At 40.7% G+C, this 17998-nt stretch overlaps 1 protein-coding gene across 1 annotated transcript in view; it reads right to left on the bottom strand.

Moving 5' to 3' along the window:
* The window catches only part of KIAA2012 (KIAA2012 ortholog), a 49125-nt gene that overhangs the window by 14987 nt on the left and 16140 nt on the right, over positions 1-17998 (bottom strand). Inside the window, exons 7-10 of the mRNA XM_064515508.1 lie at positions 16512-16760; positions 14894-15088; positions 13356-13484; positions 6160-6245 (exon numbers count right to left, since the gene is read on the bottom strand). Of these exons, the coding sequence (XP_064371578.1) occupies positions 6160-6245; positions 13356-13484; positions 14894-15088; positions 16512-16760 (659 nt within the window). The remainder of the gene's footprint in view (positions 1-6159; positions 6246-13355; positions 13485-14893; positions 15089-16511; positions 16761-17998) is intronic.

Raw genomic sequence — 17998 nt, 5'->3', positions numbered from 1 at the left:
AGGAATCAGTGCATCCATGCAGAACTTAGTGAAAGAAAGCATGTCTATTGTAAATGCTGAAGATGTTCAGGGAAAGATGAAGACAGAAGCAATAAAACTGGGAGTTTGCTCTGTCTGGGAATGAGCGCTCCCTGCTGGTTCTTAAGAACTCCCTTTAAATCATTTGCCTGTGAAATTTTGCATGTTTGAGGGAATTTTCTATTGGAGGCGAGGATGGAGCCATGATTGCTCAGATCAGGAAGGTATAATCCAGAGCACCATAATCAGTACATTTGATAAAGAAATATATTTGCTGTGACAGTCTTGAAGGGCAGCAGGCTTAACATATCACAGGAAAGTGCAACACTGTGTATGGGACTCCATGTCTTCTGAATTTACAAGATGGATCCACTGCCACAGAGTTGTGCTCTGGAGTAATCTAATAAAAACAGATGCAACTCTGTGCAGTGGCATGATTGTATTATGTGACATGGTGTAGGAAGAAGACATGTCGTCTTTCCCATGCCTTTAAATTTGTATCAAACTTCATGTGTCTCGGCAGGTTTTTGACTGTCATCTTTGACCATACTTTTGCAATAAGCAGTACGATTGTAGAGTTTTTTGTGAAGATAACCAGAAGAATTTCAGAGCAAGGACCTACAATGAATGCTATTTAATATCTCAGATATTCTCAGAAATAGTTCTCATAACTGCAAATGTTAAAAGTTAACTCCTGAGTGTAGTTCTAGCACAGCCGGATAGCCAGTCCTCCTCCTGGCTTTGGATGGCGATACGGTGTAGCTGCAAACTACCAGGCAGCTGCTATTTTGCAGGACAGAGGCAGCTGCAACTCGATAGTAAGTCAAGTGATACCATCTATATTCTGCTTTTATATGTCAGAGTTTGTTTTTGTTAAACAAGGTTTGTAAAGTGCTTTGAATTAAATGTATAGAAATTTGAATTATTATATCTGTTCCTTCCAAAGATGTTGCTGAGTTTGTCTAAACCTCAGGAGCTGTGCGGCAGTAAACCAATGACACAGCATATGTCCCTATGAAACAGGATAGAGCTAGAAGTTGGTTGGGTTTTTGTGGTCCCACGCTACCCTAGCTTTGCACTAAGGCTCCGCTTTAACATCAGCTGGGAAGCGCTTCACGAATTCTGGCACACTCTCTGGAAGCAGTAGAGTTTGGACAACGTTGAAAGGCTTAGTGGGTGACCTTGGAGGTACTGCTGCAGGTGAAGGAAAGTGTTCAGCTGCCATGCTAAGCCTTTCTCATATTGACAAGGACATGAAAGACGTTTCAGGCCTTCTGTCATGCCTTACCCTACACATGGGCTATGCTTTTCTTATTTATCCATCATACTACTTCTCTGTTCCACTTCTCCAGAAATTTTTGAGCTGTTTTTTCCTCAGAGTTATTTCTGTGAACTCTTTCCTAAGTTGTTATCCTGGTTTAAAGTACTCTCTCCCAACTTTAAAAATAGTGTCTCTATTCTGTATTTTAAAAAGTACTGTGTACATTTATGATACTATAAAATAATTAGCATTAATAACATGGGAGCTCGTTTGGGTTACAGATTTTAAGTGTTATGATCAGATTGCAGTGGGATGGGTAGCAACTTGCAGAGAAGTACCTATTCTGTTAGCTGCTGCTTACACATAGCAATCCTTAGTACTTATCATGGTGGTTTGAAAGAAGCTTAATTGTAAATCACCACACAGTTCAGATGTACAGTTTGTTCAGGTTAACTGGCAGCCTTTGCTTAAAACAGGCCCAGGGCTGGAACAGCAAAATTGTTGCAGATCAGGACTGGGCTGAATTGGCACAGAGGTGTGGGAAGCTCATTTCATACAAGTTCTAGCTGGTGGTATCAGTGCTTCGCTTTCATGAGCACAGAGCTTAACTTTGCTGCCAGCCTGGCAACTTCCCACTGGGATAACGTAATACAGCTGCAAGATTGTTTTGGCTCTGTACTAACTCTTTCCCATACCTTTTTTTAATAGTCTATCTCCTGCCTTTCCCTGTCCAGTCATAAAAAACTCTTCTAACATTTGTTCTGCTTTTAAGAGCTAGTAAGGGCATGGCAGTTGATAACAGAGAGCCAACACCCTTCCATAAAAATGCACTTTTCAACAGCGAAGTATGCTGCCTGTTGGGGAGTTGCAAGAGTTGATTCTGGTTTTTGGGGGGTTTTTTGTTTGTTTTTTTAATCTAGCTACCTCTAGTATCATCCATCTGGCTAAGTTGCAGTTTGTGTGTTCCTGTGACTTTCAGAGCACAGTAACAGGATGGCTTGCTTGAGTCTTGATCTGTTTAAAGGGGCAGGAAGATGAAAAGGTCTGGGACTGACCCTTGTAAGACAGGCTTCTTCAGATTCTTGGTCCTGACTTCTTGGTCCTGACTTGTTTATAAGATCAGGATTTGGTTTGACTCTGGATGCTAGATGCATAGTCATTGGTGTTCAGTTTGACCTGGTTAGTTGTCACAATAGGTTTGTAACAAAAGTAATTTTTGATGTTGTAATTCATGTATGTGTTAGACAGAATGAGATTCATTGTTTTAATCTAAATTAAAAGAGGCTCAATTCTCTTTCTATAGCCATGCTTTCCAGTTCTTGAATATCAATAATGCAAATAATTTTAAAATATTGTAGTAAGCTGCTGCTTTCTTTCATAGCATCAAAACTAAAAAGCCTAATACAGCTTTTAAAACCAGTACAAAGCCTTTCAAGGCAATGAGGAAACTGTCTGAAAAAAGGATAAAGTGAAGATAGTTAACTAAACCCTGCCTTTGGCTGCGATTTCCCTGCTCAGAACCTGAAAAGAAATCCGCCCCTGCCCCCCCTTCCTTCCTCACATGATGATTTTGTTCTGGAATTTGACCTTTAAATGCAAATGAAAATTGTTTTGATTTCTTGTGGGGAAACTACAAATATGCATGACTCTAAACTGGTGCAGCGACAAATGTTAGTGTCTGCAGAGGCTGAAACAATAGACCAGGGTGGTGAGATCTGCCCCTTCATCTTGCATAATGAATTCCTTACTTTTGTATGGCACCTGGGCTAAGGTACAAATTTCTAAGAACCCAAACTGACCTAAGAAGGGTAGGAGAGATTGCTTTTGTCTGCCTGTTTACCCTCTTGCTTAGTAAATCACTTGAGAATTTCAGTTTCAGCAGTTAGTAAGATCCCTTCCCGTCTCCAGCCGACACAGTGAGTTGTCCTTTACTTTTCTGCTAATGTTCTCTTTCTCTGTCTTTGCCCTGACAAATCATTGTTGCTACAGGAGATAGTTTGCTGTCACCTTTGCTGGTCCCATTGTGTTACAGATTGGTTGGGGAGCTTGTTCAAGAGCTGTGATTAAGAGCTGCAAAAGACCTGAGAGGGTTTCTTTGTACCCCCCCCCCCCCCAAGTCATCCCATGGGCGCAAAGGCAGGACCTGTTCTTGGCCTTGTGTGTTCTTGCTCCAGCCGTTGGGGGGGGGAGGGGGGCGAAGGGGGCAGGAGTCAAACATAGGGAGGTCTCAGGTAAGAGTTTAACCCTTTGGAGCTTGAAATTACACTTCTAATTAGCTGTCCTGGTTGTCAAAAAATGCTGGGTTGGCCTGCTGTTGGGAGCAAGTTCAGTCTCCTTAGCATTCACTGTATATTTGGAAATTCAGTGTTATGTTTGTTTGTTTATTTATTCAAAAATTTGCCCCTGTGCCTTGACAGTGTGAGGTAGGAAGGCAACAAGAGGTTAACAAATAATGTGTATTGGAAATAACTGGTCCATGTCTGGAGGGTGCCAGGGCGCAGTCATCAGCATGTAAAGGCAGACATCTGCAGGATGCTTTGGGTTCCTGAGATATTTTTATGAATGAAAGGTGCTTATGACAGGAATGCATGCTGAAATAGGCAGTACTGATGGAGGGTCTCTACAGCCTCCTAATCTCCTCCAGTAAATCTGCCCCTGAAGATAAATGTTTAATAACATTCCTATTTGGTTATCTTTGTTAAAGGTGATTGAACTAATGACCCGTAATCCAGTAGATCCATTTGCAGTGAAGAGCACTAAGGGTTCAATCCTGTGTTGCTGACTTAGCAAGATGACAACTTTATTGTTTCACTGTGGCAGCTCTTGCTCACAGTGCAAGCCAAATGATTTACCTGGCACTGAATTTAGCCTGCCTTTCAGTTGCAAAAGGCCGAGGATTTCTTAATATGTATAAAACTTAAATATCTCCCATCTTTGGGGAATCAGTGTGTGTGTGTGTGTGAGGGAGAGAGAGGAGACGCACAAAAATTTGAGTTGTTGTGATTTGGCCAGATAACGTGTGTGGTAGTAGCTCAGTACACAAACTTCTGGTGTGAATACCTGTGAATATGACTTTGAAATTTGCTTTGGTCAGTAATACTCAGGCACTCAAATAGTTCTTTCCTGCAAACATTGAAGAAAGGTGGAAATGTGGCCAAAGTAAATTCGTATCACACTTCAAACAAATACCTGTGGCATTCTTTTTATTTGACAAATGAAGGGCTCCTAATCACTTCAGTGGGAATCTGTCTGGCTTAAGGAATGTGGTACCCTGACCTAAGAGCCCTGCTAACACTTACGTCATGAGACCCACTGAACCATGTGGGACTACTTATGCATGTGAGTAATTTTATGGATAAATGTTTATAATAACAGGTCTAGGACAGTGATTATGACTGCAGTCACTGATTTTGACTGCAGAGTAATAGGGAATTATGCCTAAGGCTGGGGTGACAGTGAACCCCAGTCATGTTCTCCTGCAGCTGCCTTGGATTACTTCCTCTTTCTTCTAATCTAGCTCTCTTGTAAAGGACATTACTTTCATAAACCTTGAAAAATCTTCCAGTAGCTATTTACTCACCATTTTTTTGTTAGATTGAAATGACTGCCTAGCCTGCATTCCAGGAACTTCCTGTAATAAAAATAAATAAATACCTCCGTTCTACTGTCGCTCAATTATTTACTTTGTTAGAAAGTCATGCAGTTCAGACTAACAACAAATAAAGTGGATGGAGCTGTGCAGGGAGAGAAACACTAATTTTATTAGATGCTTCTCTTAGAACGTTTTTTCTTCTTTTTCAAGTATTGCTCCTGAGTTTGAAGTGTTTTATTGTCAACTCGGGGATGAGGCTTTCTTGATTTTGTCTCTTTAAACAAGGAATGTGTTGAGGGAGCTGTGGATCCGGATACCCTCCAACTGTGGTCTCAGGTTCTGCAGCCTGCCAGTTACGCTCCTATTCAGGACTTACTGAACAGTGACTGATGGGAACAATCTTCCCACTGTTACTAAACAGCCTTTGGCTTAGTAAATCAAGAGTCCAAGTGGTGTGCCAGAGAAGGACACAGCAAAACAGTGAAGGCAAAAAGATTCCCTTTCAAAGCCGGATCATTCTGTCCTATCTTAAAAGGATAATGACTGATATATCAGAAGGGGGTTGCGTCAAAACTGAACCATTTTTCATATGCTTCATTCCCAAAGCTTCATTTCTTTTTTTCTTCTATTGTAATTGTGTAAAGCAAGCACAGGACAAAGAAGGGAAGTAACTTAAATGGAGATTATTGCTGTCTCTGTCCCATGTTTATTCTCCACGGTAAATGAGATTGGTTTCCAGCTTCTAACCTTGTCTAAGATCATGCTAGCCTTCCAGTGTAAACATTTCTATTTAAACCTGGACCTTAATCTCTTTTTGTTTTTCCTACTCAATCTCCTTCATTTCTCCTGCTGTTTAATCAGGCTAGATGCTGATCCACAAATTCCATGAGAAAGAACTGCTCCATCAGCTGAGACCCCCAGTATTCTTGTCTTCAAGGAATTTTACTGGAGGTGTTGTCATCTCCTGAATGACAGGGTATAGCTTAAATTCGAATGCCTGTATGAATCGTGAAGGGGATGTGTGTGTGCGAAAATGACTGGAGCATTCTAAGAAAAGAAATAGGGCCAAGTTTCTGCAAGGGAAAATTTGTAGGAAGAAGTAGTATGTCTTATAGGCTGGCTGACACAACTGGGAGCAGGGAGAACAATTAAGCTCTTGGGCCTGCAAGCCCTTCTCCAGGTCTGCTAATTCTCTACATGCTGAATGCAATGCAGTGTGCTTATGTTTTTCCATGGATGTTTTGCGTATTACTTCATAGCAAATTTTATAAGAAGATATGGCTTGTACCTTATTACTCATTTCTTGAGTCAAAGAGGCTTCATGTGAATATCTGTGAAGACAGGCTCTGGTTTCAAAAGGTATTTCGGAGTCTCCTGCAATTAAATTGAGAGTGTCTTGATTAGGATCTGTATAGTTTCTGTATGTCTCTGATAGAGTGAATTTTAATGCTGTTAAAAATACCCACAAAAACAACAACAACAAAACTAGACAGAAAGCCCTGGAAACTTCTGAAATCTCATCTCTTCCAGAAATGGCACAGCAGAAACAATGCAGGTTCCCTGGCACACAAGTCCTGCTAATATGAAAATAATACACAAAAACAGCGTGGGGTCTGGGTAGAGATCCCCTCTTAAGCTGCTTTGGTGACGCTAACAGCAGCAGCGGCCATTGCGTGGTGGTAGGCTCAAGGCTGAGATTCTCTGGGATCTGGCTAACTTCACAGTGATGAAATAAAACGTGTATTGGGACTCTGTGGAGGGTCTGCCCCCACTCTGGTGTATGCAAGCAATGTGGGGAGGTAGGACGTGCGTCTTGTGCGTTTCTGCTTTGGGAGGCTGAAGCGGGAGATTTGGTTATCAGCTGAGGGAAAGCAGCTGTCTCCAGCTGACTCCTGTTAGTGGCTGCATGAGTGCACTTAGACAGGCAGACTCCATAGTTAAAATACTGGCTGCAAATACTGGCTTCACCAAGCACAGGGTCACAGTCACAGGCTCTTGCAGAAACAACTCAAAACTGTAGATGGCTAATTTTAATGTGACATTCCACAGTCCAGAGCTTGCCCTCACCCCTTTCATCTGAAACCTCCTCACTTCTCAAATTCTTGCATAACCTCATTTGCTGCATCTTGTGTGATAATCTTGAAGTGCTGCTGTGAAACCCAGGAATAACTTGTGAACTTTGTGTGTGGTTTTACTTTCTTACTAATGAATAGCCTCCCGTAGGCTCTCAGACTTTCAGGAAGGAGACAGCATAGCTTTTTAGTTCTAAATAGGATGATGTAGATTGTTTCTTTATAATACGAAATTAAAATAACATCAATTATAGTTTTGTGTCTTTTCAAGTGTCTATGCCTTTTCTGCAATCTCCTAACATGAATGAGATGTAAAATGATCATATAAAAAGTCTGTTCTAATTATAAGCATATTTTATCCATACAAAGGACTATTCCAGTCACCTTGAAATCTCCCTCCAGAGAATGGCTGCTAAAAATTTCATGTGTTTTTGCTCTAAAATACTAGAGGCCCTGTAGCTGGTTTTCCTAGAACAATGAATATAGACTTTGCCATATCTATGGTACAATGAGAAATCCTTGCTATTTTTATAGGCCAGTAGCATTTACATTTTTGCAACAAGAAAGCAACTTGGTTTCTGTGACCTGATGACTCTTACTTGGTGTATGGGTTTTTTGTTTTTTGTTTTTTTTTTTAACTTAAATCCCCTGTGAATCTCTTGGCTAAAATGGCGGGGAGGGGGACACTGTTCTTTAGTGAAGTCTGTTTCTGAATACTTAAGTGTAAATAAAATTCGAAAGGCCTCTCTTATTTCAACATGGAATAAAATCATTGCTCAGACTGTGACTAACCTGCAAGCCACTTGTTTTAAATAGTTGACTCTAGCTTAGTCTGTTATTCCTGGACAAATGTGTTAGGAATTTTTTTCTGCTGAAATATTAACACGAATGTTTGTTTTAGTCAACATCACTGTTTTTTTCCTAAAGCTTGATGTAAAAATCAAATTCCTTTCTGCCTTCATTTCTGTAAAATTACTGAAATAGTTGTCTCAGGGATGGATCTGGTCCTAAAAAGTTAACAGAGGTAGTATCTGAAGGCAGGAAGTGCTATCTGTCCTCTCTCCTTAAATTCTAAGATGTGGCAATGAAGACCCTTTGATGTTGGGAGCATTGCAGGAAAAGCTCATGTTATGAGCTTTTCACTAATGGAAACATTCTTGCTTTTGCAGATGAGTCTTTGGCTCCTGCAGTAACTGAGTGGCATCTTGCTGCAGAATAAGGTATGGAAAGCCCCTTGCTGAGAACTCTTGCCTTCCAAACAGCACTGAACACCTGACCATGGTCAGATGTGGCTGAGATCTGCAGACAGATGTCCAAAAAGGTAAACTGAGAGATGAAATGAATGGCTCATGTCTGAGGAATGGGGAAAGCCTGATAATATCTTTGGGAAGTGAGAGAACCCACTTTAGTTTGATTCTTTACTCTGAAGTGCGGGTGGAAGAGAAGAGAGCCTACACAAGTGGCACTTGTTTGCAGGAAAAAATGGTTAGATGAAGCAAGAACTCTGCATGACAGGTGTGTCACTGAGATGTGCAGTATATTCCTGGGGACTGGCTGCTAGGCCAGAATACAGCCACCAAACCGCCTTTCAGTGCAGTCTGAACACGATACCTGTGTGGATACTAACTGTATTCTGATAGTTGATTCTGGCAGTAAGAAGGGAGACTGATCCACACGCATAGTGGGACTGAAATAGTTTATCTGTTATAGCCATCTCTGGGGAGAGTCACTTCTCTTAACAAAGAAGTGAGTATTGGCTGGAGTGAAAATTGCTCAAAAAAAGTGTGCTTCAAAGAAGGTGGAGAGGTAGCAGGCCTCAAAACATCTTCCACGAGGTCCTCAGAGGCAACTTCCCACCCTCCTGCACTAGTAGCAGTTTTGCTATCAAGTTTGTGGAGGCTAGGATTTTGTCCTGAGAGTTAAGATTAGAGAAATCTACATTCAGGTGAATTATCTCAAAGTAGAGCTCAGAGGTTTTTGGTTGCAGTGCTTATGGTAACTTGGAAAGAAAGACTTGTATTGGATTAGTGATAAATGCTGGAAGGAAAACCATTTTTGTCCTTTTCCTTCCCTCTAAAAATAATCACCATCACTTAGATTTAAAGAATAAATTACCTGATGAGTAAACAAGCATTTAAATGTTGTCTTACGTATTTTAGCTGCTCCTGAACTTGTAATGTTTAACTTTTGTATTTTTAGCAAAAATACTTTTGTGGGTTTTGGATAATTGTGTTTAAATGGATTGAAAGAGTGAGACGATTTGAATAAGCATGTTAACTTGGGAAACTGGGAACAAACATTGTGGAAAGAAAAATTTAATTAGAGTTAATTGTTGATTGTAGAGTTCAAGGGTAGATGCACTGGAGATTGTACATTCTCATTTTTCATTAATTATTATGTTTGAAGATATGTTTTAATTAAGAGACAAATAGTATACTGTTAATTTTTTCTCACAGGACAAAGCTTTCCAGAAAAATCTGATAATGAAGAGGAAAATGTGTGAACTATAGACAACTCTTAGTTTTGCAGTTACTTATTTGTATTTTATCACATTTTACCTCATTAAATATTCCTCCTAAAGTTCCTGATTTCAAATGATTATAGGAATGCTGACTTCCTTTAGATAGATTTTATTAATATAACTCTTGTAGTTTGGGGAAAAAATCTTAAGTGTATCTTGTAACAATTTTGAACATGAGGTAGCAAACAGAAAGGACTCAAAAATTATTTACAGTATTTCCTTATTTAAGATCTGGATTCTTGAAAGTCTAGTATATATCTAGAGGGTGCATGCTTCCCCCCTCCCCTCCTGCCATTTTAGGTCTTAAAGTAATAATGCTTATAGCTAAAATATAGCGGGACCTTGTTTTCAGTTGCTTGTATTTTTTTCAACACTTTTAAAAAACATTCTGTTCTCTCTGTAGTGCTGTCTGCAAAAAAAACTCAGTAAATTTAGAGAAAAATTTAGAAGCATTTCTTGCAAAGCTGAAATGTGTTTGTGCTTTGGAGTAGAGACTTGAAATCTTCAGATGAAAAAGGTATAAATTTTGTTATTAATGTGCCTCCTGCTGTTCCTGTGAAAAGTCCCTCAGATTTAGCCAAGTTATAAGCCTTTGAGAAATATCAGTTTACATAGTTCAGTGAAGTTTGTAAAGGAGAGTTGGAAAAAATCCATTAATACCACTTTCCTGTTTCTTCTGTCTTAGTATTTTCCTCCGGATTGCTTCTCCTGGAAGGATACTTCATCCAGCCCCACTGTCGCTATTCATATGCACATGGGACTTTAAAATAATAACTTACGGTAAGCTATAACTTATGCAAGGATGTGTCTTAAAGTGATCAGAGAAAGTATTTTGCTTTTTGCTCTTACCTTTCAGAGCATCGAGGGTCTAACCCAATTCCTACTGCAATCTATAGTAGTTTTTCTGCTTGGGATTATGTCCGAGTAGCTTAATAGGGTACACCCTATTACAGTTTATTGCTATAATTTAAAAATATTTCAGTGGTTGTAGGAAATCTTAACTTCTGTGACTGGAAATTTGGCAGAGATCTGCCTCTTTTTGATAGTCCCAGTCAACATCCTGCAGCACTAGTGTTGTCTGCAAAATAACATTTATGCTTAATTTTGAGAAAGGTCAGCCAATTTCCAGCTTTAATAATGGATTAAAATCGTTCAAAAGCTAGTGGAAGTATGACTTTTGCAAATATCCCTCCTCAAAACTTTACTGTTAGAAGAAATTTTTAATGCAGTTTGCATTCACATGTTTTAAAATAGTCATGCATGTGACATTTCTTACTGAAGACGATTCCTTCAACACTGAGCTAGAAAAGTTTTCCCTGTTCACTTAGAATTGTTTGAAACATTAGACGGTCCCTTTTTAAATGAAATGTGTTTCACAGGCATTTGCCTAAATTAGTATTGCTGGGAGATTGGATGTGTTTTTGTTTTTAGGCTACCTTAATAAAACTGTATTACAAAAAAGGCCAAGCTTTAACTTGGAACATGATGTTTCATAACCAAATGTATAAGTCTTGATCTAAAATAGAGTTCTTCCCCCCCCCCCCCCCCCAATGCAGTTACACCATGTGTTCTCACTCTGTGCAGCCTAGAGCAAGGCTGACTGGATTTTAATAGGTTTGGGCAAGGCTACCAGTTTGTTTCCCAGCTGTGGGCTTGACTTCATCTGTATTAGAGTGAGCTGAGGCACTTTCTTCTGCTTAGGCTATGAACAGCGTCTGTGCTTTGACTCTGATTTCCCTTGCTTTCATGGGTTTATAGGAAACCCCATTATATCCAGACGACTTCTCTATGATTGACTATGTTGCTGATTTGTAGCTAGTAGAAGGTCCTCATATCAGATACTGGAGATGTACAGTTGCTCTTTGCCTCTGAACCCCCCTAGAAGAGGCTCTAGGAGAGGAATTTTTTGTGAGGATCCCCTGTTTGAAGATGAGGGTTGTGTTGCTTTCAGCAGGCCCTGAGGAAGGCAATATACATTCATTTACCCACTTCAGTCCCGCTTCCTCCCTGTATGTGAGTTCAGGCTCTTATAGGGAGATTGAGGCAGAGGCAGAAAACTCACGTTGGTGCCACAGAGGCAGAAGTATTGCCCTTCTGCATGGAACAGGAGAAAGCTAAGCAAAACTTGATCTTTTATGTGCGTCTATACCTAGGAAGCACAGAAGAACGTATAGACATCGTGTGAATATTAGAAACATTGACTGTCACTGACTGTAGAATTTTGCTCAAATCATAGGAAAACTAGTAAACGAAATCTAGTAAATGAAAACTAGATGCTCTGTCTACTGGCCATCACTAACATTCTTCTAAGAGAAAGAAACATATTTAAAATAGACTTTCTGACTGCCAGCTCTGCACATTGCCTACAAATGCAACAAAGAGCAGCTTGTTACACCTTTGCCAGTTCCCCTACCCCTACTGAGTTTTTCCATGTATTACTGAGGGGAGGCATATGAACTCCGGGGAGCTGTACACGTGTAACCAGAGGCATAATCTGGCCTTTGAGACCTTTGTTATTGCTGCTGATACAAAAAAATGAAAGTCTCAGTTGATTTTCAGGTACCAGAGCAAGTCTGAAAAATGCACAGTTAGAGAAAGTATCATTTTACTGGCAGCTGGCTTTGCTGTGACCTGCCCTGGCTTGGGCTTTTAAAACCCAAACCAAACCCTTTCTAATAGTGAAAAAGGTGAAGCATAAAGCGTCTGTCAGTGCAATAACAGGATAGTGCAAAATATCAGGAAAGGGAAGAAGCGGGGAGAAAGTTTTGTGCCAGTTTTGTTTTCCTTTTATAGAAAGACTAGGAGTTAATAGCTTTACGCTATTAAGCAGGGCTCCCTTACCTCTGCCTGCTTGCGGCAGCTTCCCAAGGAGAGAGCTGTAGCGCAGCAGTGGCTTGAACACGCCCTGGCTTCTGTGAGGGGTGTTAGAGACTGAGGAGGCACCCAAGGGCTGGGGAGTTTCTAACTTGTGCCCTTTCTGCTCCCTGGGGAGGGCCCAGGAGGCTCATGAGTTAGCGCAAACTGGAGAGTTGCTGTTACACCACTGTCTTACCCTAAATGCAAGCGGTGAGAGCACATCTCACCTGGGAAAGCAGCAGAGTCTCTCCCCTTAACGCTCTGCGTGCTGAGCCAGAAATTTATGTAGCAGACTACAGGCTGCCATGCTGCCGGCTTGGTCAGGTGATCTAGCCAGCGTGTTTAGTGGTACAGGGCACTTGCTTCTGTAGTAATCTTCCTTCTAATCCTTCCCCCAGTTGCTAATTGCATTGACCTAATCATCAGTAATCTCTAGCTGTGTTGCACTTAATTGAATCCCAGCACACTTCCTGTTAATCCCTTAGAGCAAAAGCGCTGCCAGAGACACAAGTTCTGTTTTCTTGCTTTGTTTGGCATTTGCCACTCCTGGACATGGCTTGGTCTATGCTATGGCCCTTACCAAAACAAGCCCTTCTCCTTTTCCGCAAGCTAGCCTGCCGCTTAGTTTTATTGGAGATTGCATAACTTGTCTGTCAGAAGATGATTCACATTGGCTAGCTGAGGCGCATAGCAGAAATACCTGAGCAGATTATAAACTAGCTGCCTCTTCCTTCTTTGAGACTCGCTGCAAAGGCGAGGAATCCGTGGTTTACACTCAGCAAATTCCAAGGCAGCTTTGACGCTCGTTCGCATACAATATCCCCAACCCCTCCGTGGCTGTGCTGTGAGCTTTCCTGTTTGGGACAGGCGAGCTTGCTGTGCAGACATGAGCTTTAGTATCTGAAAGAGCAGAAATGATTCTGTCTCGGTGAGAAAAATGTTGATTGGGCCAGATTCTTTAATTTTTCAAAGCTGTCTGAAATTTGCAAGCTTCTATGTAAAAATGAAAGTTGTCTTTGGATTGTTTGTCCTTACCTTGGCCTGGATTGAAGCTGAGCTGAATGGGAGCATCTGTGTTTTGAACAGAGCCCAATAAGGGCTGACAAAGGATTCCTCCATCAGGGACCATGATGATGCTGCCTAGTGAAGCGCTGTTAAAACACTCTTGAAAACAAAAACAAGCAGTGTTAGTAATCCATGTCATCAAACAAAAGCATTGATTAGAGAGGCTTCTCACATGCTTAGAGCCACTTAAAATAATTGTCTACATTGTCATGTGGTAATTCAGAGAAGGATGAGGATCAAGAGGGCTGGATGGTCTGTAACACAAAACTAAGCACAGTTTGATATGTGTTCTGAAAGTTACTGGCTGATTTGTTTTATGGTTGGGTTTGGTCTTTTTCAATGTGGACCACAGGGGCTACCAAAATGCAGCTCTGCATCGTAATTTGAGTACTCAGTTCCAAAGCTCATGTGCCAGGATATTTTCATGATGTTCATATATATTTTGAGTGCAAGTCCTCTGAATATATATGCAAATAAAAGTAGTTTACAAAATAGGATCTCTTATTTGAAATTTTCATGCATTTCTCCCACTTTTCTAAACTTCATGAATGGAGTATATTTCTTTACTCTTCTTTCTGCCATAGCAGTAGCTTTTGGCATGGATACTAACTGGCCGTTGCTTTTGGGTGCGAGACTAGCCTAGCATCCAGAACCATCACTTGGCAAGAACAGGTACTTCATAGGCATGTAACCAAACACCTGCCTGCTGCAGTGAACATGGCTTCACTGGCTATAATAAGTTGCACTTTCTTATGGAAAAACTTTGGAGTTTAGTTCTACTGCAGATTTGTTTTTATTTTTCCTTAGTGAATTATTAATTGTCTTGCCAAGATTTGTCAGGCCTTGTGTGTTGAGCGTCAGATATGCAGTCAGCTCCTGTGCCAGAGTTCTGTACAGCTTGCAGTGAGCCTGGCACAGTTTTCATCAGCCGTGGTCTCATCTATCGTGCTGGGCCAGGCCCCTGCCAGCTTCTAGGCTTCTTGGTTGGCCTGTGACGCTCATACTTCCAGACCAGAAGTGCTGGGTATGTTACCTGGCACCTGACGGGCTGTAGCAATAGACCAGTGTATGGGCTCACTGCGAGCAAGATGCTGTGTGTTTGTGATCAGATGTGTTCGACATGCTTTGGTTCTGTCAGGGAGGGATCTGGCATTGAGCCAAAACTAGGGGCTGGGATGCCCTTGTCTTGAGCTCTGAAAAGAGGAAGAAAACTCAAATTCAGGGCTGGATTGTCATACTATCGCAGTGCTTATAGATAAGTTGTCTAAAGGAGTTGAAATCCTTTAGGGTTTTTTTCCTGCTTTTTCAATCACATCTGGCACATGTGAACTTAAAAGTAGCTACCCTCCCCTTCCCCCTTTCCCTCTACACACAAATCAAAAATTAAAGCAGTTCCTAAAATTCCCAGGACTCCTACTGAAAATGTCATACTAGTCTCCAAGGCTTAAACAAAAGCAGTAATTGCAGATTCCTTTCATAGAACAAATGTGTGCAGTGGTGACTGTTACCTTTTCCCTCTTCAGGGAGGGCACCATGTGCAAGCCCTGCAGGGAGAGCTTTGGAAGTGCTGTCTGGGAGGACATGGCTGCTGCTGGGAGCTTTGGCACCAGCCCTGTTGTCCTCGTGTCCTGGATTCTTCTTTCCATCTATAGGAGGCAGGACACCTAATGCTGGGACCACGTTTTGTGTGCATAGCTCACCGTCTTCAGCAGAAAAGGCAAGGAAAATAATGAAATGCTGCATAAAATAGGTACACTTCTACACAGGAAAAACAAACAAAAACCAATAGTCTAAAAGTCTGTGGAAATGAGTATATAAAGATAACCTGTGATTTCCACACTGACAATCTTTATCCACAACCATCTAAATAATCTTCATTTTTGCAGGTGTTGTTTATTCTACAATTATTGATCCAAATAGATGAGGAATTGTATTAACTTCAGGGAAGTGTAGTTAGCTTTCATTAAACAAAAGTAAAAATTGTGGGATTTTGCTACAAAATGTAAGTAATGGATCCAGATACTGGATCTATAGGGGCATCTGGAAAGGTGTTCCTGTGGCATCCTTATGAAAAATGATAGTAGACACTATGTTTTTGTCTTTGCTCTTAAAAATAACTGTTCTGCCCTGTATTCCACTGGGTAACCATGTGCAGTGTTGAATACTCAATTTTTAATGTTGATCACTAGCTTAAAGAAAACAATTTCTGCCTTACTGGCCTTAATACTCCTAAAGTATTAGATACATAGCCATATTTTCTGTTCTTACATGACTATTCTGATTCAGGATTTCGATTCCCCCAAAAAACCTTATTTACTACAGAAAAAAATTTTAATTAGGAAACATTAATAGCCTTTTCTGTTCACTATAAAGCCTTCTTTTTCTAGGGGATCTGTGCGCATTTAAGTCACATAAATGGCTACATGACAGCATATAAAACACATTGGAGCTAGCCTTAAATGAGCTAACTTGAATGCCATAAAAGGTTTTTCTCATCATTTATCTTTCCTAGAAGCTATAAACTCCATGTAATTGTGATGCCAGGGGATGCTGTGCTGTTCGATAGGGCACGTACAGAGCATTAGGAAAGTGCTTTTTCTGCCCTGTTCTGGCCAAGTTCCTGCTCAGTGTGTGCATTCTGTCTACTGAAACTTTCCGTGAAGTTTTGCTTGGCTCAGACATTTCATGGTCTGTCCTCAGTGGAGCTGTGATAATGCACAGTGTTACAGGCATGTGCGATGTTTTCTACATCTCATCAGGAGCAGCCACACTTCAACAAAGATTTAAGAGAATCATAACCATATATACATAAAATCTTATTTTTTTAAATGTGTTAAGCGCCTTGAGCCTTCTTAAAATGTTCATATGAAATAAAGCTGCAGTAGAGCTGGTGATGGAGCCTTGTTACCTGAAGAGTGCGAAATGTAGCTGCAGAGCACACTCCAGGTATATTTATATAGGAAGGAAATTATTTTGAACGGTCTGTGTTTGTAATCAGCTGCTCTTTGAGGGATGAGGTTTAGAGGTGAGTATCTAGGAACTAGTCAGTTTTATAACTGAAATGGAGTTAGTACAGCTAGCATATTGGTCAAAGGAAGTCTTTGTTTTTGACTTGGGCTGACTGACCTTTCTTGTAGTGGCCCTCCTTCCCAGCATTTATCCCTCTAACTTCTGCCTTCCTCCTCTCCAGAGTGAACTCTTGATTGCCTGTTGGAGCTCGGATGAAGCTACCTTGATGTATGTCTGGATGTCCTCCAGTGACCATCTGGTGCTGCTTAGCTGTACCTTCTCGCCCTGAAATGAGATCATCCAGGGAAGGAGCCAACAAGTTCTCGTGGCCGTTGGTCTCTGGCTTGGATGTGTAACAAAGAGTTCCTGGAGTAAGAGAGGTAAATGAAATCGAGATACTAGTCAGTGCTTTTGTGACTTGTTCCCTTAACCAGTTTCATAGGAAAAAAATAGTTTCTGAATGGCTGTATTCCTGTTCTTCTGTTTTTTTTTGTGACTGGATTTGGCAAATTTGGAATACACAATAGCTCTGAGCAGCATCTTTAAATTTTTATTTGTGTCAGGAACCTGACAAATATATCTTATCGCCCTGAAAGCTTGTGCAACACTCTCCTGGCAATTGCCAACTAGGATAGCCCCCCAGGCTGGAGTATGAATGCAGCCCTTAAGTTATTCAAGAATTGTATGTTTGTGGAATCTAGCCCTAAAGTAATAGTAGTGTGTTTTTTATTCCTGGAAGCATATCTGACACTCTTGCTGTTGTCGTGGCATGATGAAAACCTTTGTTTTGAGTTTTATCTGCTAGATTTCTGAAGTGGCATTGCAAATCAGTTGATTATGCTAGTGATTATGATAATACTGAAATAATAATAATGGCAAATACGACAATATTTTCATATTTTCTGGATTTTCCTTTTTTCTGATATGGTAAGGTATATAAAATAGCAGCTGTCAGTTTTCGCTTTTGTGGATCTGGTGCAGACCTTTTTTTCTGGGAGTGGATGTCATTAGCTGAATCAAAATTACTTCATTAAATGATGAATCAGCTGGAGCAGACAGGCAACCAAGGGTGACAGCCATGGTACAAAGAAGAGAAAGAGCAAGAGGAGACTGAAATACTATGTCCTGTGTTATAGAGCCAGTTGGATCAGTGGGCTCCTAATGGTCCCTTGTAGTTCTAAAACTCTGTGAAAGCATAGGCAAGGGAAGGGGCGGGGGGGGGGGGGGAACTAAGGAGGCCTGGAGATGAACTGATATGAAAGGCGGGATGGTAGTGTACATGGAAAAGCTCTCTCTGTTTTCAATTTACAAAGTCTTGATTTTTGAGTGTGACACCTGTTGTTCAAGAGTCACCTTAGTGATAGATATAGTGGGGAAAGTCACTGCCTTTTCAAGTAAGTGACAAGAGGAGCAGTTTTTGAACTTTGCATTTAAAAAATGCATTTAAGTATAAAACAGTGATTACTGAGAAACAGCTTCAAACCAACCTTTCCCTACATGTTTCTATTTTCTTATTTACAAAACAAATGAAAAAGCCCCTTGCTGTCTCAAGTAATGTATCCCAAAAGCTGTCATGCTACGCATGTAAAATGCAGTTTAACTCT

Source organism: Dromaius novaehollandiae, chromosome 7 (genome assembly GCF_036370855.1).
Source record: "Dromaius novaehollandiae isolate bDroNov1 chromosome 7, bDroNov1.hap1, whole genome shotgun sequence".
Taxonomy (NCBI): domain Eukaryota; kingdom Metazoa; phylum Chordata; class Aves; order Casuariiformes; family Dromaiidae; genus Dromaius; species Dromaius novaehollandiae.
Note: the sequence above shows the minus strand (reverse complement) of the source record. Positions and strands in the feature narration are given on the sequence as shown.